This window comes from Macrotis lagotis, chromosome X (genome assembly GCF_037893015.1).
Source record: "Macrotis lagotis isolate mMagLag1 chromosome X, bilby.v1.9.chrom.fasta, whole genome shotgun sequence".
In the NCBI taxonomy this organism is placed as follows: Eukaryota; Metazoa; Chordata; class Mammalia; order Peramelemorphia; family Peramelidae; genus Macrotis; species Macrotis lagotis.
Window position 1 is genome coordinate 17123626 of NC_133666.1, and position 25665 is coordinate 17149290.

Below are 25665 nucleotides of genomic sequence, written 5' to 3' on the forward strand. Positions count from 1 at the left end.
AAGTGACTTGCCCAAGATCACACAGCTAACTAAGTGCCTGAGGTCAGATTTGAACTGAGGTACTCCTGACTCCAGGGCCAGTGCTCTAGCCACTGCACTACCTAGCTGCCCCTCTGAGGATTTTTTTCAAGGGCACATGGTTCAGTGTTCTCAGAGGCGTGGATGGTGCTTTTGGGTTCATTTGATATGACAAAATTAGAAAGATCCCAAGGAGCTATTTCCAAGCTGTTTTTCATTCTTTTGTTTAGTTTCCTATGAACTGGTACATTTTATGCAATATCAATGTTCAAAATGGATGCTTGAGCAACTCAAATTGCAACTAGAATCTACCAGTTGGAAATAGAAAGTAGTAATATTTATCTGCCACTTTTCTTTGAAACCATTCCTATTAGAGGATTCTAGATTTTAGAATTCAGTTTATTTTTACAGTTTTACTCATTAAATAATTCTAAAAATAAAATTTAAAAATGTGTTTGGTTGGTACTTTAAAAATTGTTCTAACCTTAGTAAATCTTACAGGTATAGACTTCTGAGATGAAGATAACTTCATAATTTCAGTTTTCAAAAAATGTTGAGACAATGTTAGACAAGGGATACCTTGGTTATATAATGATCTTGCCATTATTTTATGCTTGAACCAGAAGAGCGAATTTTTTTTTGGATTTTTCAAGGCAAATGGAGTTAAGTGGCTTGCCCAAGGCCACACAGCTAGGTAATTATTAAGTGTCTGAGGTTAGATTTGAACTCAGGTACTCCTGACTCCAGGGCCGATGCTCTATCCACTGTGCCACCTAGCCACCCCAGAAGAGAGATTTTTCAAATATGTTCTTATTGATTTTTTTACATCATCCCAATTATCTCCAGGATTCATCTTCCTCCTCCCAGACATATAACAAATAGTACTTTTTAAAGAGAAAAAAAAGTCATCAGAAAAGTCTGACGTGTAAAATGTATCATATCTGTGGACTTCTCAAAAATGGGTGAGTTGGAGGATCTTCTCATAATTTATTACATTTATGGCTTTATTTTTTGACATGTGGTTATTCCTTCCATTATATTGTTGTAGTCACCATGTAAATTGTATTTTTTTTTTATTCTACTCACTTCACTCTGCATCAGTTTATGTAGATTTTTCTAGTCTTCTCTGCATTTATCACACATTCATGTCTTATAGTGAAGTAATATTACTTTACAAATTGTTGAGTCATTCCCAATGAATGGGAATCTCTTTTGTTTCCAAGTCTTTGCTATCCCAGAAAGTGCTGCTATAAATATTTTGGTGTATGTATTTCGGTTCTTTTTTCTTATCAATGATATCCATGAGGTATAAGCACAGTTTTGGAGTCTCCAGTTCCAAAGATAAGAACATACTTTGCATGATTCCAAATCATTTTTTCCAAAACCATTGTACTATTGCAAAGCTCCACCAACAATGTATAAGTATGCCTATCTTCCCACAAACCCTCCAACACTGATTTGTTGCCATTTTTTATCATTTTTGCTGATTTACAGGGTATGAGGTGAGCACTTTTTTAAAAATTGTTTTAGGGTTTTTGCAAGGCAAGTTGGGTTAAGTGGCTTGCACAAGGCCACACAGCTAGGTAATTATTAAGTGACTGAGGTACTCCTGACTCCAAGGCCGGTGCTCTTTCCACTGCACCACCTAGCTGCCCCTTTGAAGCATTTTTAAGAATTTTTATTTATTTTGAATTTTACAATTTTCCCCCTAACCTCACTTCCCATCCCCCACCCCCCCACCCAGAAAGCAATCTGTTAGTCTCTATGTTGTTTCCATGGTATACATTGGTCTTAATTGAATGTGATGAGAGAGAGAGATCATATCCTTAAGAAAAAAAATAAAATAAAAGAGATAGCAAAATTACACACTAAGTTTTTTTTAATTATTATTAAAGGTCTTTGGTCTTTCTTCAAACTTCACAATTCTTTCTCTGGAGACAGATGGTACTCTCCATCGCAGATACCTCAAAATTGTCCCTGATGGTGGAATGAGCAAGTCCATTAAGATTGATCATCAACCCCATGTTGCTGTTAGGGTGTACAATGTCCTTCTGATTCTGCTCATCTCACTCATCATCAATTCATGCAAATCCCTCCAGGCTTCCCTGAATTCCCATCCCTGGTTTCTAATAGAACAATAGTTTTCCATGATATACATATATCACAGTTTGCTAAGCCATTCCCCAATGGAAGGACATTGACTTGATTTCCAATTCTTTGCCACCACAAACAGGGCTGCTATAAACATTTTTGTACAAGTGAGGTTTTTACCCTTTTTCCTCATCTCTTCAGGGTATAGACCCAGTAGTGGTATTGCTGGATCAAAGGATATGCACAGTTTTGTTGCTCTTTGGGCATTATTCAAAATTGCTCTCCAGAAAGGCTGAATGAGTTCACAGCTCCACCAACAGTGTAATTAGTGTCCCAGATTTCCCACATCCCTTCCAACATTGATCACTGCCTTTCTGGTCGTATTGGCCAGTCTGAGAAGTGTGAGGTGATACCTCAGAGATGCTTTAATTTGCATTTCTCTAATGAGTAATGATTTAGAGCCATTTTTCATATGACTGTGGATTGCTTTGATTTCCTCATCTGTAAATTGCCTTTGCATATCCTTTGGCCATTTGTCAGTTGGGGAATGGATTGGTTTTTTTGTTGTTGTTGTTTTGGGTTGTTTTTTTTTTTTTTTAGTTTTTGCAAGGCAATGGTGTTAAGTGGCTTGCCCAAGGCCACACAGCTAGGTAATTATTAAGTATTTGAGGCCAGATTTGAACAGGGCCGGTACTCTATCCACTGTGCCACCTAGTCGCCCCCATAAAAGCTTTTTCATTTAATGTAATCGATATTATCTAGTTTGTTTTTAACGTTATTCTTCATCTCTTCCTTGGTCATAAAATGCTTCCCTTTCCATAGAACTGACAGGTAAACTATTCCTTTATCTCCTAGTTTGATTATAATATTTTTTTATATCTAAATCCTGTATCCATTTGGATCTTATCTTGGTATAGGGTGTCAGGTGTTGGTCTAATCCAAGTTTCTTTCATACTAACTTCCAATTTTCCCAGCGGTTTTTAGCGGAGAGAGTTTTTATCCCAATAGCTAGACTCTTTGGGTTTATCAAACAGCAGATTACTATAATCATTTCCTGCTATTGCATCTAGTCCATTCCACTGATCCACCACTCTATTCCTTAGCCAATATCAGACAGTTTGAAGTATTTTTTCATGTGATTTTGAAACTTCTTTTGAGAACTGTTTTAGATCCTTTCACCACTTATCTATTGGGGAAAGGTATTTGTCTTATATTTATTAATCATTTATGTCTTGATATTCAAACCTTTATCAGAGAAATTTGACACAAAGATTTTTCTCCCATTCAAGAAAATTTTTTATCTTTTTTTGTTGCAAGGCAAATGGGGTTGAGTGACTTGCCCAAGGCCACACAGCTAGGTCATTATGAAGTGTCTGAGACCAGATTTGAACCCTGACTCCAGGGCCAGTGCTCTATCCACTGTACCACCTAGCCACCCCTCAAGAAGATTTTTTAAAGAAAAATTTAAGCTTCCTACAGGAATAAGTCTGAAAAAATGAATTGTATGAGAGTTATGCCACCTATAAACTTTCTACCAAAAATATAGTACAATCTGCCTCCCTTCTAATCACTTTTTAATTGACTTAAAAAAAATAAAGTCACTGGAGTGTGACCACACTAAATCAGTGAAAGTACTATAATAAGCACTAATGAGTTATATTAGAGGGAAAAGACAGCACTTTGGATATCTCCATAGCTTTTGACTCAGAGATCCACTAATGGGTATATCCCCCAAAGAGGTCAAAGTCAGAAGGAAAGGTGTCATAAATATCAAAATATTTGTTGCAATACTTTTTGGGGAAGCAAAAATTCAGAAATAGCATCAATGCCCATCAGTTGGGAAATGACTAGATAAAATGATGGTACATGAAAATAATCAAATGTTATTATATCATAAGAAATAATGAACATGAAAATTCAGAGAAGTGTAGGAAAACATATGAAGTGATGCCTAGAAGAATAAACAGAAAGAGGGAAATAGTGTACACAATGACTACAACAATTTAAACAGAAAGAACAAAACTGAATGCTATGTAATTATAGCAACCAAGCTTGGACAAGGAGAAGAATAGAAAAAAATAAAACATTTCTCTCTACTCTTTGTGGGGGTGGAGTGAAGTTTGCCAGACTATGGGTGAGGAATGTTCCTTTTACTAGCAGACATGATTGAAATGTCTACTGGTTTTGCTAAATTGCTCTTTTTTTCTCCTTTTAAAAATCTTTTAAAAAAGTTAAAAGGGTAACTGAGGTCAAGTAAATAGGGGCAGGAGAAGGTAAGGTTTATGGGATCAAAGAGAGATATACAATCCCAAGAGTCTTAGTGTACATTTACTCTTTAAAAGCTTAAGATTGCACTAAAACATTTAGAATATTCAGTATTTGAAAATATATAAAAATAAAAGATAGCAACTAAAATTAGATTTTTTAAAAAAAAAGTAAATTTAAGTTTCCTTTTCTTTCAAAAAGGCTACAACTTACATATCATCTAAATTCTAGAATCATGGGTTCTAGATCTAGAAAAGACCCCAAAGCCTAATCTAATACTCATTTGGATAGAGGAGGGAACTTAAAGCTCAGATAAAGGAAATGACTTTCCCAATGTCAACACAGGTAGTAAGTGACTGAACCAATACTGGAACCCTCTCTTCCATATCTAACGTTCTTTTCTCACAATGCACTGTGATAGCTGAACACTGCTTTTTTTCTTGGCAGTGTCCATGGTCTATGACTCATTTTTCATCCTTCCCAACACCCCTTCTGGAGAGAAATGGAACCATTCATAGGATTAGCACAACCATTACCATATCCCAAAGCTACTTTCTCTTCTTTTGCATATGGACTCTAGAGTGGTTGTTTTACCTTTTGGGGTAAATGGGAAGGGGAATTCCTCTTGTTTTTAGTTTGTTCTGGCGTCTTTTTGTTTTGCTTTAGGATGCTCTAGTCTGACATTTGACAGGAACACAAAATACTAAGTGTTGAGTTCTAGCAAATAGAAAAGGGGAAATAAAACAACTCTTGAAATTTTTTATTTTATAATAATGGTTTGATTTTTTTTTAATTTAGAAGCAGCTAATGGAGTGATGAATAGAAGACTAGAACTGGAGACAGAAAGACCAGAATTCAAATCCAACCTCAGTATCTTATTAGCTCTATGATCCTGGGCAAGTCATTTAGCTTATGTTTGTCTTGGTTTTCTTAGCTCACTTGGTTGCCAGGAGGATCAAATGATAATATTTGTAAAGTCGTAGGCAATATAGAAATGTTCATTCACTTCCCCATCTTTGGAGGGAATCTTTTTTTTTTTTTTTGCAAGGTAAACAACGGGGTTAAGTGGCTTGCCCAAGGCCACACAGCTAGGTCATTATTAAGTGTCTGAGACCGGATTTGAACCCAGGTACTCCTGACTCCAGGGCGGGTGCTTTATCCACTAGGCCACCTAGCCGCCCAGGGAATCTTTTTTTTTCAAAGTCTGTCACCCTCTTTTGTCCAGTTACCTTATCACTGGTTGTGTATTTTTTTTTTTTTTGCTTTGATGCAAATGATGTTGTAAATCTATTTCATCAGATTAAATTGAAGATTATTTAAAAAGTAAAAAGGAGGGAGGGTGGGGCAGCTACGTAGTACAGTAGATAAAGCACCAACCCTGGAGACAGGAGGACCTGAGTTCAAATCCGGTCTCAGGCACTTCATAAATACCTAGCTGTTGTGACTTTGGGCAAGTCACTTAACCCCAATGCCTTGCAAAAACAGAAAGAAAGAAAGAAAGAAAGAAAGAAAGAAAGAAAGAAAGAAAGAAAGAAAGAAAGAAAGAAAGAAAGAAAGAAAGGAAGGAAGGAAGGAAGGAAGGAAGGAAGGAAGGAAGGAAGGAAGGAAGGAAGGAAGGAAGGAAGGAAGGAAGAAAGAAAAAGGAGGGAAAAGAATAAGTCTTGCTCCTGAAATGTGAAAAAGAAGCATCAAACCTAGAACTCAAGATGCAAGAATGCTTTGGTCCATCTATGGTCTGCTCAACTGCCATTGAAATGACCTAGGATTAGCTAATGAAGGTCACAACATAGAACTAGGGTCCCTCTTCTAAAAGTGAAAGCCCCTTAAATATTTTACTATTGTGCTAGGCACTGTGTATGAAAGAAGAAAATATATTCATTAAAAATAATTTGGTTTTTTTAAAAAGTAAACTTTTTTTTGTTCTTGAAAGGCTTTATCTTCTATTTTGTCTAAAACATACGGAGCCAGTTGAAATGAACTTGCAGTGTGAGACATAGGTGGAAGGCATGTGCAGCTGATCTAATAACCTGATTCTAGAGAAGAAATAAGATACCCATCAGAATCTTTTATTTAGTAACATGGAGAGGCAATGGGATATAGTGGATTGGGTACTGGATTCAGGAACTAGATTCAAATCCTACCTCTGACACCTCTCAGCTATGTGACTGAGCAAATTATTTCATGTCTAAGCCTCAGTTTTCTCATCTGTAAAATGGGGATAATGCCTGTAGTCTCTAACTTCTGGAGTTGTCATGAGGCTCAAATGAGATAATATAATAGAAAATATTTGGCAAACTTTCAAATTCTCTAAAAATGGCAGTTACTATCATCAAGGTCTCTAAGGCCCACCCAGTTATCCAGTCACTGGACCTGGTTTTGACAGCCCTTTAGAGGCTGGCATAATGATATTGATTAGTGTTATATGAATTCTATGCTGACCACTTGGCATTAGATTAAAACTGCAATATGCTCCAGTTTTGTAAAGCCTGATGCTTTGATATCCTTTTGGGAATGCTTTCCAAAAACCTCAGCCAATGTTATCCTTTTAAGTTGTGATTCTGTCTCTGACCTTGATGCACCTCTCTTAGGAGCCTTAATATTCTTCCCTGTAAAATGAGGAAGTTGAACTGGAAGGTCCCTTCCAAATCTTACACTCTGTTAGTCTTCTATGCAAATGGATCTGGAATTACATCTATATTGGTACTTCATCCAATGACATCAATGTCAGCTCATCCATATCTGGCCCATCCTGTGCCTCTGTTGCCCAAAGTTCAACACAGGGAATCAATCAAATGGTTCAGGGGCTTTACTCAATGACACCAGTAGAGTACCTGAGTTCAAAACCGGCCTCAGACACTTAATAATTACCTAGCTGTGTGGCCTTGGCCAAGCCACTTAACCCCATTGCCTTGAAAAACCAAAAAAAAAGTTGCAATGAGAGCAACTAGGTAGAGCAGTGGATAGAGCACTGGCCCTGGAGTCAGGAGAACCTGAGTTCAAATCAGATCTCAAACATTTAATAATTTTCTAGCTGTGTGATCTTGAGCAAGGCACATTGTGCCGCATTGTCTTAAATAAATAATAATTCATATAATAATTATATATATAATTTATATATAATAAATAATAAAACCTCATTGTCTTAAATAAATAATAGTTTTTAAAAGTTGCAGTGAGATCTGTTTTAGAGAATACCATCTGTATCCAGAGAAATAACTGTGAAGTTTAAATGAAAATCAAAGATTATTATCTTCAATTTTTAAAAAGTTGTCTTAAAGGGGCGGCTAGGTGGAGGAGTGGATATAGCATCGGCCCTGGAGTCAGGAGAACCTGAGTTCAAATTCAACCTCAGACACTTAATAATTGCCTAGCTGTGTGGCCTTGGGCAAGCACTTAACCCCATTGTCTTGCAAAAAAAAAGTTGTTTTATGTATTATATAACTTTGCTATCTCTAATGTTTTCTTTTTTCCTTTTTTAATGAATTAATTTATTTTGGAATTTTACAATTTCCCCCCTAATTTCGCTTCCCTCCCCCTACCCCCACAGAAGAAGGCAATATTTACATTGTTTCCACAGTATACACTGATCTAAGTTGAATATGTTGAGAGAGAAATCATATCTTTAAAGAAAGAAAGAAAATATAAGAGATAGCAAAATTACATAATAAGATAACAGGTTTTTTAAAATTAAAGGTAATAGTCTTGGATCTTTGTTCAAACTCCACAATTCTTTCTCTGGATACAGATGGTATTCTCCATTGCAGACAGCCCCAAAATTGTCCCTGATTGTTGCAGTGATGGAATGAGCAAGTCCATTAGGGTTGATCATCACTGCCATGTTGCTGTTAGGGTGTACAGTGTTCTGATTCTACTCATCTCACTCAACATCAGTTCATGCAAATCCCTTCAGGCTTTTCTGAATTCCCATCCCTCCTGGTTTCTAATAGAACAATAGTGTTCTATGACATACATATACCACAGTTTGCTAAGCCACTCCCCAATTGAAGGACATTCACTCAATTTCCAACTCTGCCACCACAAACAGGGCTGCTATGAATATTTTTGTACAAGAGATATTTTTACCCTTTTTCACGATCTCTTCAGGGTACAGACCCAGTAGTGGTGTTGCTGGATCAAAAGGTATGCACATTTTTATTGCCCTTTGGGTGTAATTCCAAATTGCTCTCCAGAAAGGTTGGATGAGTTCACAGCTCCTAATATTTTCTCTCTTCATTAAGGAACACATTCAGTTTTGATCTATGCATATCATAGAAACAATGTAAAGACTATCAGATTACCTTCTGTTGAGGGGAGGGGGGAAATTATAAAATTCTAAACCTTGCAAAAATGATTGGTAGAAACTATTAGTGTATATAATTGCAAAAGAAATCAAATATTTATATAATTTTTTAAAGGTTGCAATGACAGGTGCAGCTAGGAGGCACAATGGATAGAGCACCGGCCCTGGAGTCAGGAAGGCCTGAGTTCAAATCAGACCTCAGACACTTCATAATTACCTAGGATGTGACCTTGGGTAAGTCACTTAACTCCATTACCTAAAATAAATAAAAAACATTTTAAAAAAAGAAAGTAACATTTACAACTTATTGTATATGTATTTTTAAAAGCATGTGGAATAGGATGAAAATTCACAATTTCAGGATGAATCTTTTTGTGTTCTGCTGAGTGTATGGAAATGTCATTTTTGTTGTTCAAGTTCAGAACTTTAAATACAAATTAGAAAAGGAAAGAAAAAATAAAATAATGGCTGATCTTATTTGACTTTTATGTAATTAGCCTAGAAAGTAATAGAAATGTGCCTGGTGGGTATGAGAAGAAGAAGGCATGTTGGCAATCAATAACAGAGAAAGAAGAAGAACTTTGACGATTATCATCAGAAATATATATATATATATATAACCAGACAAAGCAGTAAACTAGTTATGTAGCCAGAGTCAGGGATAACTAATAGCCAATTCATAAGCTCCATTGGTACTTGAACAATGTTGAGAGGTCCAAAGGAAGGCTCTTAGCAAATTGAACTGCCTATGGAGGCTGGCCCAGAGGACATTTGTGCAAGGAATTGCACAGGATGAGAAGGTATAGATGTGTTACAGTCTATACCATTGGGGGAAAAACAACACTTTTGAATAGCTTCATTAAAATATCAGAATCATTCGCCCACTTTCTCATCTCCATATATCTGATCAAACATGTACATAGATTGTGGACTGGGTGAAAACATACCTTCTGGGTGTATTACCACTGATCTTTTTCTCTCTCTTTCAGATAGGAAGGAAGCAAATATTATTTTGTGTCAGGCCCTGTGTGGAGTGCTTTAGAAATATTATCTCATTTGATCCTCACATCAACCTTGGGAGGTAGTGTTATTACTATCTCCATTTTATAGTTAAGAGAACTGCAGCAATAGAGGCTAAATGATCTGCATAAGTCACAGAGCTAGTGAAGTATCTTTTGGCATATTCAAACTCAGTTCCTCCTGACTCAGGGTTCATGGTTCTATTCACTGCCTCAGGGCAAGGGCCATCTCTAGGGTGTTCCCACATACCCAGCCCATGCTCTAGGCACACCTCTGTGTATGATATGTGCATAAAAATATGTACACAAATATTGAAGAATGGCCAAACCAATTGTGGTCCATGGATATACTGGAATATTGTTGTGCTATGAGAAATCATGATTGTGAAGAATACAGAGACCATGAGCAGACTTTTGTAAACTGATGCAGAGTGAAGTTATCAAAACCATAAATACAACATATATAATGAGTACAATATTCATGAAAAGAAAAGCAACAAAACAAATGAAATTTGCTGCTACAAGATTAAAATGCCCAATCTTAGTCCCAAAAAAGAGAGGAGAAAATACTTTTCTTCTTTCTTGACAAAAGTGGAGAACTATGTGTATATAATGTGTAAATAACATCATTTTTTCGACATATTGGTTTGCTCTGAGCGACTTTTTTTCCCTCTTATTCTTTGGTAGAAGGGGTAATTTTGTAGGAAAGAGAGGTGATTAGGAATCCATTACAAAATGAAACTAATGTAAAAACAAAGAATATCAATAAAAAAAAATTTAGAGTGTGGCTAGTAGTGCAGTGGATAGAGCACCAGCCCTAGAATCAGGAGGACTTGAGTTCAAATTCAGTCTCAGACACTTAATAATTACCTAGATGTGTGACCTTGGACAAGTCACTTAACCCCAATGCCTTGCAAAACCCAAAAAATTTAGTTGGATTTCTACCTCATATTTTATTTCAAAATAAAATACTATGTAAATGTACTTGAATGCAATTTGCTCCTCTTTGCTTTCTGGAAAGATAGGAAAACAGGGCCCAGTTAATAGTTCTTTCTTACCCAAAAGGGTAAATGAATACTCTTTTCAGAGACCCAGCAACAAATGCCAATAATATTCAAGAAACAGGTTGCGAAGTTCCTTTCATTGCATCTCCCTTTGAGATCAAACAGTGCATTAAATCAAAGCTATCAACTCATTCTTTGGCTTCTTTCCTGGACTGTCAGAAAGGGAGTCGGTAGATGAGCTATTTCCTTTTTAGGGTACACACTAGTCTCAGGAGTCTCATTCCTTCAGATAACTTTCCCAATGTAGAAATTTAATCCTGGCAGGATTTAAGAGAAAACTCCAAGTATGCTCACCTGCCACTGTTCCAAATGTTATAATAGAGGAGGGGGGTAGGATTAGGGGATGGGATAGTAATATCTAGCTAAAGTGTAACCACTGCAAATCCAAAAACTGGTGGTGGCTAAAATTGGAAGCAAACCAACCTTATTGGGTGGGCTCTCATGAGAGACCTGACAATTGCATTCACTATTTGAGAAAGCCACATATTGAAAAGGCAATAAGGTCTTCCCAATTCTGCCGTCCCATCTCTACAAGGCAATGAGCAATGACACAAGGGTGAAGGTTGGTTCTTGTCCTTCCCTTCTTAAAACTTTCCAAAGAAGTTGACTACCAGATTTCCTGATAATATAAATTAGTAGTCAAGATAACATATGTAAAATGTTTTATAAACAATAAAACATTATAAAAATGCTTACTAATTAACTCTTCTCCTGATATTCTTATAGGCTATCCTTTTTACAAAACTGAATCTGTCATAGGCTCTTAGATCTAGGGCTGGAAGGGATCTCAGAAGCCATGGGGTCCAATCATCTCATTTTAAAGAGAATGAAAATGAGGCCTGCAGAAGGGAAGGGACCTGTCCAAGGTTACAGAGGGGATCATACAATGGGAAAAGACCTCAGAGGCCATCTAGGCCAATCCTTTACCTTTCAGAAGAGGAAATTGAGACCTAGAGAAGGGAATGAACCTGCCCAAAATCAAACAGGAAGAGGCAGAAGCAGAAGAACACAAAAAGATTCATCCTGAAATTGTGAATTTTCATTCTATTCTACATGCTTTTAAAAATACATACACAATAAATTCTAAACTCTTCCTGCTATACCATGATTTCTGTATAGTCCTTTAAGGATTATTATACAGGAGGGCTAGGTGACACAGTGGATAGAGCACTGGCCTTGGAGTCCAGACCAGAGTTTGAATCTGGTCTCAGACAACTAACACATTCTAGCTATATGACCTTGACCAAGTCACTTCAGCCTGATTGCATCTCATCCAGAACAATCTCCAGTTATCCCGATCCATATCTGGTCACTGGACCCAGATGGCTCTGGAGGAGAAAGTGAGCCTAGTGACTTAGCACAGCCCCGCCCCCCAATCCAATTCATGTCCTAGTGATGACATCACCTACCTGATGGTATGATCTTTGAGAATGAAGGACAAACATTATTATTACTCTGTTATAACATACAGAGCTAGAGATAAACATGAACTCCAAATTATGAAGCTAAATTAAAAAAAATTAAAAAGATCAAGGCCAAGTTGATTCCTGTCCATAGCAGGACCCATTGTCACCCTGATGATACACTAACTTAGGAGGAACCCTGATGCATGTAGCAGCCAATATTAGTCCTGGCTTTTGTTTTTCTTAGATTGAGCCTATATGACCTTCTTTAAAGAAAAGTTCAGAAGATATTTCTTGGCCTTTTCCCTTCTACTCATTGAATACAATGGTAGAGAAGTACTATCAAGGAGGTTACAAGACCCAACTAAGGGGAACATTGGACAGAGTGAAAAATGTGGACTTAGAAAGAACTGAGTTCAAATTCTATCTCAGAACATTTACTATCTGCATAACCTTGGGGCAAGCCACCTCACTTCTGCCTCAGTTTGCTCACCTGTAAAATGAAGATAATAGTAATAATAGAACTTAACCTCCTGGTATTGTTGTGAGGATCAAATGAGAAAACTTTTTAAAGGGCTTTGAAAACCTTCAAGCCTATATAAATCCTAGCTATTAGTTATTAATTTGGATGACCAGTTCTGTGTCTCTACTGCCAGAGGACAAAAAATGACTAGAAAGAAACCAATAAGAAGCCAAGTTTTCATTTATATTTTTTTCTCAGAGAAGTCAATGCAACAATGCCTATATTGGGGTCAAGGCAGTTTTATGCAGAAATGTAGGAACACAGGCTATTATAATGGCCCCGCCACCTGGATACAGTCTCAGGAGCTGGCATGCTGCCCTGAGAGATAAGGTGCGCTGGAGTCCTTGGGAGCTGATCTTTCCACCCCACAGCCCAAGGGCACAGGACACAGCTGTGTTTTACCACCTCCCCCCTAACATACCCCCTTATCCTGTAACACAAGTGCTGCACGTAGACCTGCTTGCATTCCCCATTCCCTCATTTTTCTTTGTTCTACCCTGGAAGACCTAACAGTATATATGTAGAAGCTAAGCAGTAATAAAATTGAGCTTGAGGCATAAGGCAGTGTGTTTTGACTCCTTATTCTCAGCTCCCCTCCAGGAGGGAGGTCGTCGCTGATAGGACCCCAAGATGAAGCAAGCCGCAACACAGAAACAAAGAAAAGGATTCACAATATTCCATAACTAATTCAGCCCAACAAAGAAAGGACTCATAGTGGGCTTCTGCCTCTTCAATGAGTGGCCCTTTCAACAAGGTCATATAGCAGACCCCTAAATTCTTTGGGTTCCCCTTGGAAGGAAAGGAATTTTTGACTTTCAGATAAGAGAAATTATGTGAGGGCTTGTACTCCCCCAGAAGGAAAGCAATTTGGGGCAAACATACTGAAGGTGGTGGAATTCAGAAACAAAACAATGGGGAAAAGGGGGGGGAATACAAACAGGGAAGATAACATGGAAAGCAATAAAGAGTTAGTAATTATAATTTTGAATGTGAATGGGATGAACTCTCCCTCAAAATATAAGCGAATAACAGAGTGGATTAAAAACCAGAATCCTAATATTCTGTTTACAAGAAACTCATCTGAGAGATACACATAGAATTAAAGGTAAAAGGTTGAAGCAAAATATATTTTGCTTCAGCTGAAGTGAAAAAAGCAGGGGTAGCAATCCTTATCTCAGACAAAGCAGCTGCAAAAAGAGATATTATTTAAAGAGATAAGGAAGGAAACTACATCCTCCTAAAAGGTACCATAGACAATAAAGTTATTTCAATACTAAATATATATGCACCCAGTTGTATAGCATCCAAATTCTTAGAGGAGAAGTTGAAGGAGTTACAGGAAGAGAAAGACAACAAAACTCTACTAGTGGGAGACAACCTCCCACTCTCAGATTTAGATAAATCTAACTATAAAATAAACAAGAAGGAAGTTAAGGAGGTAAATAGATTGTTAGAAAATCTAGACATGATAGACTTATGGAGGAAATTGAATGTGGATAAAAAGGAATATACTTTCTTTTCTGTGGGACATGGCACTTACACAAAAATTGACCATGTACTAGAGCATAAAAACCTAATAATCAATTGCAGAAAGGCAGAAATAGTGAATACATCTTTCTCAGATCACAATTCAATAAAATCATTTGCAATATTGGGCCAGGGAGATAAAGACCCAAAACTAATTGGAAACTGAATAACCTCATTTTAAAGAATGAGTGGATCAAAAACAAAATAGGGGAAGATGGAACTCTGCCTAACTCTTTCTATGACACCAATATGGTGCTGATACCTAAACCAGGAAGAGTTAAAACAGAGAAAGAAAATTATAGACCTATCTCCTTGATGAATATAGATGCAAAAATCTTAAAATCTTAGCAAAATGATTACAAGTTATCACTAGGATAATACATTAAGACCTAGTAGGATTTATCCCAGGAATGCAGTGTTGGTTCGTTATTAGGAAAACTGTCAGTATAATTAATTATATCAATAGCAAACCTATCAGAAATCACATGATTGTATCAATAGATGCTGAAAAAGCTTTTGATAAGATACAGCACCGATTCCTACTAAAAACACTAGAGAGTATAGGAATAAATGGACTATTCTTTAGAATAATAAGCAGTATCCACTGTACATCCTAACAGCAACATGCAGGTGATGATCATCCTTGATGGACTTGCTCATTCCATCAGTGCAACTATCAGGGACAATTTTTGGCTGTCTGAAATAGAGAATACCATCTGTATCCAGATAAAGACTCATGGAGTTTGAACAAAGTTCAAGGACTATTCCCTTTAATTTAGGAAATTTAGGAAAAATTTAGGAAAAAACTGATATCTTATTGTCTAATCTTGTTATCTCATACTTTTTGTTTCTTCCTTAAGGATATGATTTCTCTCTCATCACACTCAATTTGGATCAATGTACAACATGGAAACAATGTAAAGACTGACAAATTGCTTTCTGGGGGGGGGGGTTGCAGCTTGCTTCACCTTGGGGCCCTAACAGTGACGACCTCCCTCCCAGAGGGGAGCTGAGAATAAGGAGTCAAGCCACACTGCCTTAAGCCTCAAGCTCAATTTTATTACTCATTAGCTTCTACATATATACTGTTAGGTCTATGGGGTAGAACAAAGAAAATGAGGGAATGGGGGGATGTGCCAAGCAGGGTCTGCATGTAGCACTTGCGTTACAGGATAAGGGGGTACATTAAGGGGGCAGTAGTAAAACACAGCTGTGTCCTATGCCCTTGGACCATGCAGCAGAATGACCAGCTCCCAAGGACTCCGGCGCACCTTATCTCTCAGGGCAGCATGCCAGCTCCTGCCAGGTGGCGGTCCATTAGAATAGCCTGTGTTTGGGGTGGCTAGGTGGCGTAGTGGATAAAGCACCGGCCTTGGAGTCAGGAGTACCTGGGTTCAAATACAGTCTCAGACACTTAATAATGACCTAGCTGTGTGGCCTTGGGCAACCTTAAAAAAAAAAAAAGAATAGCCTGTGTTCCCACAGGGGTGGGGGGAGGGAAGTAAGATGGGGGAAAAATTGTAAAACTCAAAATAAATAAAATCTTTAATTAAAAAAATGAGAAACTTAGTGATACTAACTGTTTGTATTCCTGCATGGGAAGAAGATATTGATAACTCATATGAACTTTCCCATTTATAAGAGCAGCTAGAAGGAGCATATATAGACAGGGCACAGGAAGGAGCAGAATGTAATGGTATAATATAGTAAAAAGATAGAGTCAATGGGTGATAAAGGAAAGTACTGGGAGGAAGGAAAAGGATTTGAAGAAGAAGCTAAGAAATTTCACATAAGAATCAAGAAAAAGCTTTTTCAATGGAGTGGAAAGGGGGAAGGCAAGGGGGAATGAGTGAGCCTTCATTCTCATCAGAAATGGATCAGAAATGCTGTATCTTATCAAAAGCTTTTTCAGCATCTATACACCCTTAATAGGGTGAGGAAATCTATCTTACCCTAGAGGAAAAATGAGAAGAAAGGGACAGGATGAGGGGGGATGGGGGGAGGGAAGGGGGGGGAATAGGTGATAGAAGAGAGGAAAGATCAAGGGAAAGGGTACTCAGATACAGCACACTTTTGGACAGGACCCGGATGAAAGGCAAGACAGAACAGAATAAATGAGAGTGGGGAGAAATAGAGTGGAGGAACAGCTAGTAATAGCAACTGAGGGAAAAATATTGAAGCAACTTCTCTGGTTGACTTATGATAAAGAAAGCAACTCATCCCAGAGACAGAGCCACTGGAATCTGAACACAGACTGAAGTACAATTTTTTTTTCTCTTTCTCTATTCTTGAGGTTTCTCATTTTATTGGGGGGGGGTTATGTATACTCTTATGTTTACTCTTATAGCACATTCAATTTACATCAATGTATGGCATGGAAACAATGTAGAGACTGTCAGATAGCGTTCTGTGGGGGGGGAGTAAAAATTGAGGAATTCAGAGCCTTGTAAAAAATGATGGGTACATAGTACTATTGTATATAATTGGAAAACAAATAAAATGTTAAAAAAAAACAAAGTAACCTCAGACAATATAAAATACCTGGGAGTCTACTTGCCAAGGCAGACTAGAAACTTTTTGAAAACAATTCCAAAACACTTCTCACACAAATAAAATCAGATTTAAATAACTAGGCAAATGTCAACTGTTCATGGATAGGTAGAGCTAATATAATAAAAATGACAATTCTACCCAAATTAAACTACTTGTGTAGTGACCTACCAATCAAAATTCCAAAAAATTACTTTAAGGAGTTATAACTAATTGTAAGTAAATTCATATGGAGAAATAAAAACACGGGAATCTCTGGAGATTTAATGGAAAAAAATGCAAAAAGAAGGTGGCTTAGCCCTACCAGATCTAAAATTATATTATAAAACATCAGTCACCAAAACTGTCTGGGATTGGCTAAGGAATAGAGTGGTACAGTGGAATAGACTAGGTTCAATAGCAGGAAATGATTATAGTAAACTACTGTTTGATAAACCTAAAGAGTTTTGCTATTGGGATAAAAACTCTCTCTTTGATAAAAACTGTTGGGAAAATTGGAAGTTAGCATGGAAGAAATTTAGATTAGACCAGTACCTCACCCTATACCAAGATAAGATCCAAATGAATACATGATTTAGACATAAAAAACAATATTATAAGCAAACTAGAAGATCAACGAATAGTTTACCTGTCAGTTCTATGGAAAAGGAAGCAGTTTATGACCAAGGAAGAGATGGAGAGCATCACTAAAAACAAACTAGATGATTTCGCTTACATTAAATTAAAAAGCTTTTGCACAGACAAATCCACTGTAACCAAGATCAAAAGAAATGTAGTAAACTGGGAAACAATCTTTACAACTAGTATTTCTGACAAAGGACTCATCTCTAAAATATGCAGAGAACTGAGTCAATTTTTTTTAAAAAAAGTAATTCTCCAATTGATAAATGGTCAAAGGATATGCAAAGGCAAATTACAGATGAGGAAATCAAAGCAATCCATAGTCATATGAAAAATTGCTCCAAATCATTACTTATTGGAGAAATGCAAATTAAAGCATCTCTGATGTACCTCCTCACACCTCTCAGACTGACCAATATGACCAGAAAGGACAATGATCAATGTTGGAAGGGATGTGGGAAATCTGGGACATTAATACATTGTTGGTGGAGCTGTGAACTCATCCAACCTTTCTGGAGAGCAATTTGTAATAACGTCTAAAGGACAACAAAACAGTGCATACCATTTGCTCCAGCATTACCACTACTGGGTCTATACACCAAAGAGATGATGAAAAAGGGTAAAAACATCACCGGTACAAAAATATTCATAGCAACCCTGTTTGTGGTGGCAAAGAATTGAACATCAAGTAAATGCCCATCAGTTGGGAAATGGCTTAATAAACTGTGGTGTATGTGAAACACATATGGAACACATGTGGAACACATGGAATGCTACTGATCCATTAGAATTCAGGAAGGATGGGAATTCAGGGAAGCCTGGAGGGATTTGCATGAACTGGTGCTGAGCAAGATGAGAAGAATCAGAAAAAACATTGTGCACCCTAACAGCATCATGGGGGTGATGATCAACCTTGATGGACTTGCTCATTCCATCAGTGCAACAATCAAGGACAATTTGGGGCTATCTGCAACAGAGAATACCATCTGTATCCAGAGAAAGAATTGTAGAGTTTGAACAAAGGACTATTACCTTTAATTTAGAAAAAAAACTGACATCTTATTATGTAATTTTGCTATCTACTTTATTTGTCTTCCTTAAGGATATGATTTTTCTCTCATCACATTCAATTCGGATCAATGTATACCATGGAAACAATGATGTAAAGACTGGCAAAATGCCTTCTGTGGGGGGTGGGGAGAGAGAAGCAAAATTAGGTGAAAAATTGTAAAACTTAAAATAAATAAAATCCTTAAAAGGGGAAAAAAAATAAAGTGTCTCTGGATTTCCCAGGGGACTCCAGACCTCATTGGAGAAACACTATTCTAGAATAATCTAGGACTTTGATTTAAAAAAAAATAAACTAGATGGGGTGGCTAGGTGGCGTAGTGGATAAAGCACTGGCTTTGGAGTCAGGAGTACCTGGGTTCAAATCCGGTCTCAGACACTTAATAATTACTTAGCTGTGTGGCCTTGGGCAAGCCACTTAACCCCGTTTGCCTTGCAAAAACCTAAAAAAAAATAAAAAACTAGATAATTTTGCTTACATTTAATTAAAAAGCATTTGCACAGACCAAGCATATGATTTCTCTTTCATCACATTCAACTTAGATCAATGCATACTATGGGAATGATGTAAAGACTACCAAACTGCCTTCTGTGGGGGGTGGGGGGAGGGAAGCAAGATGGGGGGGGGGATTGTAAAACTCAAAATAAATAAAACATTTCTAAAATTAAAGAAAGGAAAGAGATTTAAAGCTACTAGATAGTATAGCCCCTTCCCATAATGGAGCAAAATCCAAGGTTCCTCAGTCTCCCATATTGTAGTTTTAGTCCCTTGTCACTGTTCCTTCCTCAGTGTGGAGCCACATCTACAATTCTTTCCCTAAACAAAAAGAAATTCCCTTTCTTTCAATAGAAGAACAGATACCCAAACTCCCAGATTTGGAGTTAAGCACAAGGCAAACTCCAGGGTTGCCAATAGGAAGTCAAGATTCCAAGATACACTGCCATGAACTCTTCTTTCTGTGATATAAGGCTGGGGGTTCTGGAATTCTCTACACATTTGCTTTCTCTCTCCACACTTGCCAAGTGGTTGAGAGCACTGTGTCTCTAGGACTGTGTCCAGGAATTCTGGACACATATATGGTCCCACTTATGGTCATCTTTGCTCCAAAGGTTCTCATCTCTGGAGTACTTGGTCACTGTTTCTTCTCCATAGTTTCTACATGGTTGGTAATATTACCTTTCATTTTCTACTTCAGGGTAGACATTAATGACTGGAACAGGGACACAGGGTGTGGGAGGCAATGTACACAAGCCTTTCCCTCTCAACTTTAGTCTAATCCTAGCTCCAAACAAAAAAGACAAAAAAACCATAAGGGACTTTAAAAAAAATCTATTAGCTCCTCTCCCCAAATTCCAGTCCATTGTAGTGAAATAATCCATTTATCTTGGGAGAAGCCCCCCTTAAGTGAAACCCACCTGTAAAAGGCAGCATAGTAGATGGAACGTTGGACTTGGAGTCCCTTCTGGGGCATGCTACACTACACATTTCCTGACAGGCAATGGATTTAAGATGAAGAATGAATACAGACACACACACACTGTATATATATATGTGTGTGTGTGTGTGTGTGTGTGTGTGTGTGTGTGTGTGTTATATATATATATATATATATATATATATATATATATATATATTTGGACAAGATCAATGTAAGAATTTATTTGAAATTTGTTACAAGAGCTTTGTAATTTTTCCCTTCTTACAAAGGGAGTAAGGTTGGAATAAAGGCGGAAGGGAGGAAAAAATGCTTGTTTATTTCAAAAACTAAAATAAAGTCTCAGTTTTGATACTAACTAGCTTTGTGATGATCACTTCATTCTCCTGGACCTCAGTTTCTTCATCTGTAAAATGAATAGGTCAAACTAGATGACCTCAAAAAGCCCTTCCAGCTCTAGATCCAGAATTCTCTGATCCATCCTCCATGGAAGTGAAATCAAGGTGGTAAAGGAGGTTCTTCAGGTCATCAGGAAATTCCTTTGATCAACTCCCTGCATTTTAATGGTAACAATACCTGTAGTCAAGGTCAAACAGAGAACAAACTTAATGCTTGGGCTTCTGAGGACAGTGGTGTCATTTCTGGATCAGGGCTGAAAACTGAGCTTTTGGTTTGTTTATCCTATAGAACTATATATATTCCCATCTCAACCTCCATGCCTCTCTGTTCATTTGCATTATAGTCCTTACTGGTTTGCTTGGTGCATCAGGTAAAAAAGGAAAGATGACCTTCTGCTTGCTTGAATTTCAACATTATTTTATGAGTTTGGTGCAGTTGTGGTTGCTTTTTTTTTTCAAACTGGAAACTGCTGCTATGGAGCACCAAGGGATTCAAGTTGATTTTGTAAACGTCAGAGTTCTCTATGTTCATGGCTATCCAGGAATGTTGAACACCCTCCTTGGTTACAAGCCTAGGGACAGAGAGGATTTGGAAAAAATTATTACAAAGGTCCCTTCTAACTAAGATTATAGGACTATGTCTTTGAGCAGTACTAGTGGTGGTGTGGCTAGGAAGGGGTGCACTGAAGTGAGGGCAGGACCTCCCTGTCAACTGAACCTGTCTTCCCAGAAGTAGGCTTTTATGAATGTCTAGGTTTAAAAAAAGTATTGATCTTTTGGTTTTACATCACCTTCATATCTAAATATATCTCTCCCCACTCCTTATTAGAAGGCTAGATTCCAGGATTTCACTGCCCATGAACTCCTTTCCTTACTATATTTAGGAGCTCTTCCTAGTAGGCCATCTATGTATAGTTTTGATAGCTGGGTCAAGCCAGGAAGAAGTGGGTTCCATCTCTGATACATTTTGGCTGTCATCCTTGGAGGGCCATATATACCTCAGGCAATAAATTTGGGAGAATTTGCTTATCTCTACTGGTAGAAGTTTCCTTCATCCAGGAATTTCCTAGAGTAATGAAATCACATGGCCAGGACCCACTCCCTTCCCAACCCTATAAGTCATTCCTTGTTAAAATAAATCAAAAAATAAATGAATGAATGAATAAATCAATAAAATGCAAAAGAAAGACAAAAAGCCAAAGCCAAAGTACTCAAACACATCAATTGTTTCTGACAGTTTATTCAAAGTTCTCCATCCGTAGTCCCTCATGTCTGCAGAGACATGTATGTATGTATGTATTTCATCATCTTTCTTTAAGGTCAAGTTTGATCATTATAATTACCCAACATTCAGTTTCAGGTTCTTTACTATTCTTTTCATTCGCACTAATGGAGACATTGTCTGTTTCCAAACCCTCCTCTCGGTATCATTTCACAGAAATCTTCCATGCTTCATTGAATTCCTTAAGTTCATTGTTTCTTTTAATTTTTCATTTTTATTGCTATCTTTTGTACTTACATCACCTTCCTTTCCAAACACATCACTCCCCCCTCCTACCCCAAGGGTCGCCTTTTGAAACCAAATAAAAGGAAAAAACAGAAAAGAACCATAGTTCAGCAAAACTGACCAAGATAGCTAATGAATTTGACCATATCTGCAATGTCACACATGCCCAGTCTCTCACTAATGCAGAGAATAAGGGAGAGAAATTCACATTCTCATTTCTTCCTTGGGGTCTACTTTGGCCCTCATGAATACAAAGTTCATTTTCATTTTCATCTTGTTTTTATTTGTTTTGTTTACATTGCTGTAATCATGGTTTATACTATTCTGACTCTAGTCCCTCCAGTTTGCATCAGGTCATATAAATCTTCTCACATGGGCGGCTAGGTGACGCAGTGGATAAAGCACCGGCCCTGGAGTCAGGAGTACCTGGGTTCAAATCCGTTCTCAGACACTAAATAATTACCTAGCTGTGTGGCCTTGGGCAAGCCACTTAACCCCATTTGCCTCACAAAAACCTAAAAAAAAAAATCTTCTCACACTTCTCTATTCTTCCTATTTGACATTTCTTCAGTTCAATATTCCTTATGATGTTCATGTGTCACGAGTTGCTTAGCCATTCCCCAATACATGGGCAATTGTTTTATTTCTATTTCTTTACCAACACAAAGAGTGCTTCTATGAATATTTTCGTGTATATGAGGCCATTCTTTCTATCTTTGACTCTCTTGGTATATATACGCCTAAGAATGGGATATTTTAGTCAAAGAGAATAGATATTTTCCTTACTTTCTTTCTTCATGTTGTAGACCTGGAATCATGAAAAAATGAGTTCAAATTTAACTTTAAGTCACTTTAACTCTCTCGATCTTAGTTTCCTCAACTGTAAAATGGAGACAATAACCCCTCCTTCCTAGGGTTGATGTGATGATCAAATAAGTTAATAATTATAAAGCACTTAGCGAAGTGCTTGGCATATCTGCATATAGTACACACTATATAAATGATAGCTATTATCATTGATGATGATGATGTTTGTCCTTCATTCTCAAAGAAGACCATGACATCAGGGAGGGGATGCCATGACAAGCACGTGAATCGGAGAGAGGAGGGGCTGTGTCGTCACCAGCCTCACTTTTTCCTCCAGAGCCTTCTGAATCCAGTGACCAGATATGGATCAGGATGACTGGAGATGGCCCTGGATGTGGGGCAATCAGGGTTAAGTGACTTGCCTAAGATCACACAGCTAGTAAGTGGCAAGTGGCTGAGGCTAGATTTGAACTCAGGTCCTCTTGACTCCAAGGTCAGTGGTTTATCCACTGCGCCACCTAGTTATTCTTAGCTATTATTATTTCTTAGTGGAGTTTCAAATTGCTTTCCAGCACACTTAAACCAATCCACAGCCCCATCAACAGTGAAGTTGTATGTTTGTCTTTCCACAACCCCTCTAACATCGACCATTTCTATCTTTTATCGTATGTGTATTGGTTGGTTGATTGGTTGGTTGGTTGTTGTCCTTCATTATCGAAGAGGACCAAAATGACATCACTATATTTGAGACAAATTACAGTATGTCCGACTGTGATTAATCAGATCAATATGAACCCAGAATGCTCTACCACAGATTGGGCAAAAATAGTTCATGTGAACCCCTGGGGTGGATACTCTAAACTTACAGATGCCATGTTTCCTCAAAGCTGCTTTAATTCTGCCATGCTCATAGAGCACAGCCTCCCTCTCTGATGAGGGTATGCCATGATGGGTGATCCTATGCCAGGGTCTCCCATGCTGTACAGTCAGTTCTAAAGTTCTTCAATGAGACCTTCAGGGTATCTCGATATCGCTTCTTCTGACCCCCTTGTGAGCTCTTGCCCTGTGTGAATTCTCTATAAAATAGTTTTTAGGGCAAATGTACATCTGGCATTCTAACAATGTGTCCAGCCCATCGCAGTTGCACTCTCTGTAGTAATGTTGGAATGCTAGGCCATTTAGCTTGAGAAAGACCTCAGTGTCTGGTATCTTCTCCTGCCAGGTGATCTTCAGAATCTTCATAAGACAATTTAAATGGAAGTGATTCAGTTTCCTGTCATGGCACTGGTAGACTGTCCAGGTTTCACAGGCATAAGCAATGATATCAGCACAGTGACTCTGTAGACCTTCAGTTTATAGTCAGTTTAATACCTATTCTCTCCCACACTTTCTTTTGGAACCTCCCAAATGCTGAACTAGCTCTGATGATGCAAGTGTCAACCACATTGTCAATGTGGACCTCCTTGGAAAGGATACTACTGAGGGAAGAGAACTTATCCACAATATTCAAAACTTCCTCTTTTGCTGTAATCGATGGCCCCACACATGGATGGTGTGGTGCTGGCTGATGGAGCACCTGGGTTTTCTTGGTGTTCATTGTTAGGCCAAAATGAGCTCAAGCAGCAGAGAATCGATCCATACTTTGTTTTATCTCAGCTTCAGAGATTGCAGTGAGTGTGCAATCATCTGCAAACAGAAGATCATGAACCAATGCTCCCTACACTTTGGTCTTGGCTTATAGCCTTTTCAAGTTAAAGAATTAGCTTGTAGCCTTTTCAAGTGGAAGAAGGTATGTGATAACATGGCTGAAAACATCATGCTAAAAAGCCCGGGAGCAAGGACACATCCTTGTTTCACTCCATTAGAGACTATGAAATCTCGAGAGCATCGTCCACTATCCAGAACCCAGGCATGCGCACCATCATGAAAGTGATATACAATACTGATAAACTTCTCTGGGCAACCAAATTTTGACATAATTTTCCATAAACCCTTATGACTGATGGTATCAAAAGCCTTGGTCAGATATACAAATGTTGTACACAGATCTCTGTTCTGTTACTGGCATTTTTCCTGGAGTTTTCAAGCAGCAAACACCACATTGAATGTTCTCAACCCTTTCTGAAGCCACACTGGCTCTCAGGGAGGTGACTGTCTTCCAAGTGAAGAATCGACCTATTGAAAAGGACTCTGGTAAGAATCTTACCAGCAATGACTAAAAGAGAAAAACACCTGTGATTGTCACAGGACAATCTATTCCCTTTCCCTTTATAAAGATGGAAAATGAAGGCATCCTTGAATTCTTGGGGGATAACCTCTTCATGCTATATAACCTGGAAAATCTGAGTGAGTTTTTGGATGAGCAATGGACCCCTCACCTTGTAAATCTCAGTTGGAATAGAATCAGCACCAAGTGCTTTGCCACTTGAAAGGAGTCTAATGGCATTCAAAATCTCTTCTTCAGCTGGAACTTTAGCTAAGGTAAACAGTCAATGTATATATGTATACATTTAATTAATATGCAATTATATTTCTAATATAGTATTTGTATATTAGGAATAATATTATATATGCATATATTATGTGTAATATAAGATATATTGTAGATATGATCAAAGGTAGAATATATATATATAAAATAAAGAGAGGTATTCTCTATAAGTGTTCAGCCCCTAAATAGGAGCACTATGGGGCAAAGTTATGTTATATGGAAAGAAAGGAGAAGGAAAATTAGCCCCCCCCCTTTATGAATGCTCCACAGTACAATTAATGAATTCTTGCTAAGATGAGCAAGAGTTGTGTACCAATTTTGTCCACGTTCACTCAACAAAGTCCAATGGTGAAAGTTCAACAGGACTGGAGGTAGTTGGTGAGTTTAATGACCTTCAGAAGACTTGAGGCCAGCTGAATGTCTTGAAGTCATTGCTTCTTCGGAGCACTCCCTCCCCATGACTCACCAGATCAATGATTTGATTACTCTCTGCCAAGGGAGAAGAGATAATTCTGAGTTTTCATTGGCCTGGCCCTGAGGTCAGGAGATGTGCCAAACTCACGCAGTATGAGCTCAC

At 37.9% G+C, this 25665-nt stretch overlaps 1 protein-coding gene across 1 annotated transcript in view; it reads left to right on the forward strand.

The window, feature by feature from the left end:
* SLC25A43 (solute carrier family 25 member 43) overlaps positions 1 to 9287 on the forward strand; it is a 69615-nt gene extending 60328 nt beyond the window's left edge. Inside the window, exon 5 of the mRNA XM_074208435.1 lies at positions 8790 to 9287. Coding sequence (XP_074064536.1) covers positions 8790 to 8828 — 39 coding nt within the window. The 3' untranslated portion in view covers positions 8829 to 9287. The remainder of the gene's footprint in view (positions 1 to 8789) is intronic.
* The last annotated feature ends 16378 nt before the right edge of the window (positions 9288 to 25665 follow it).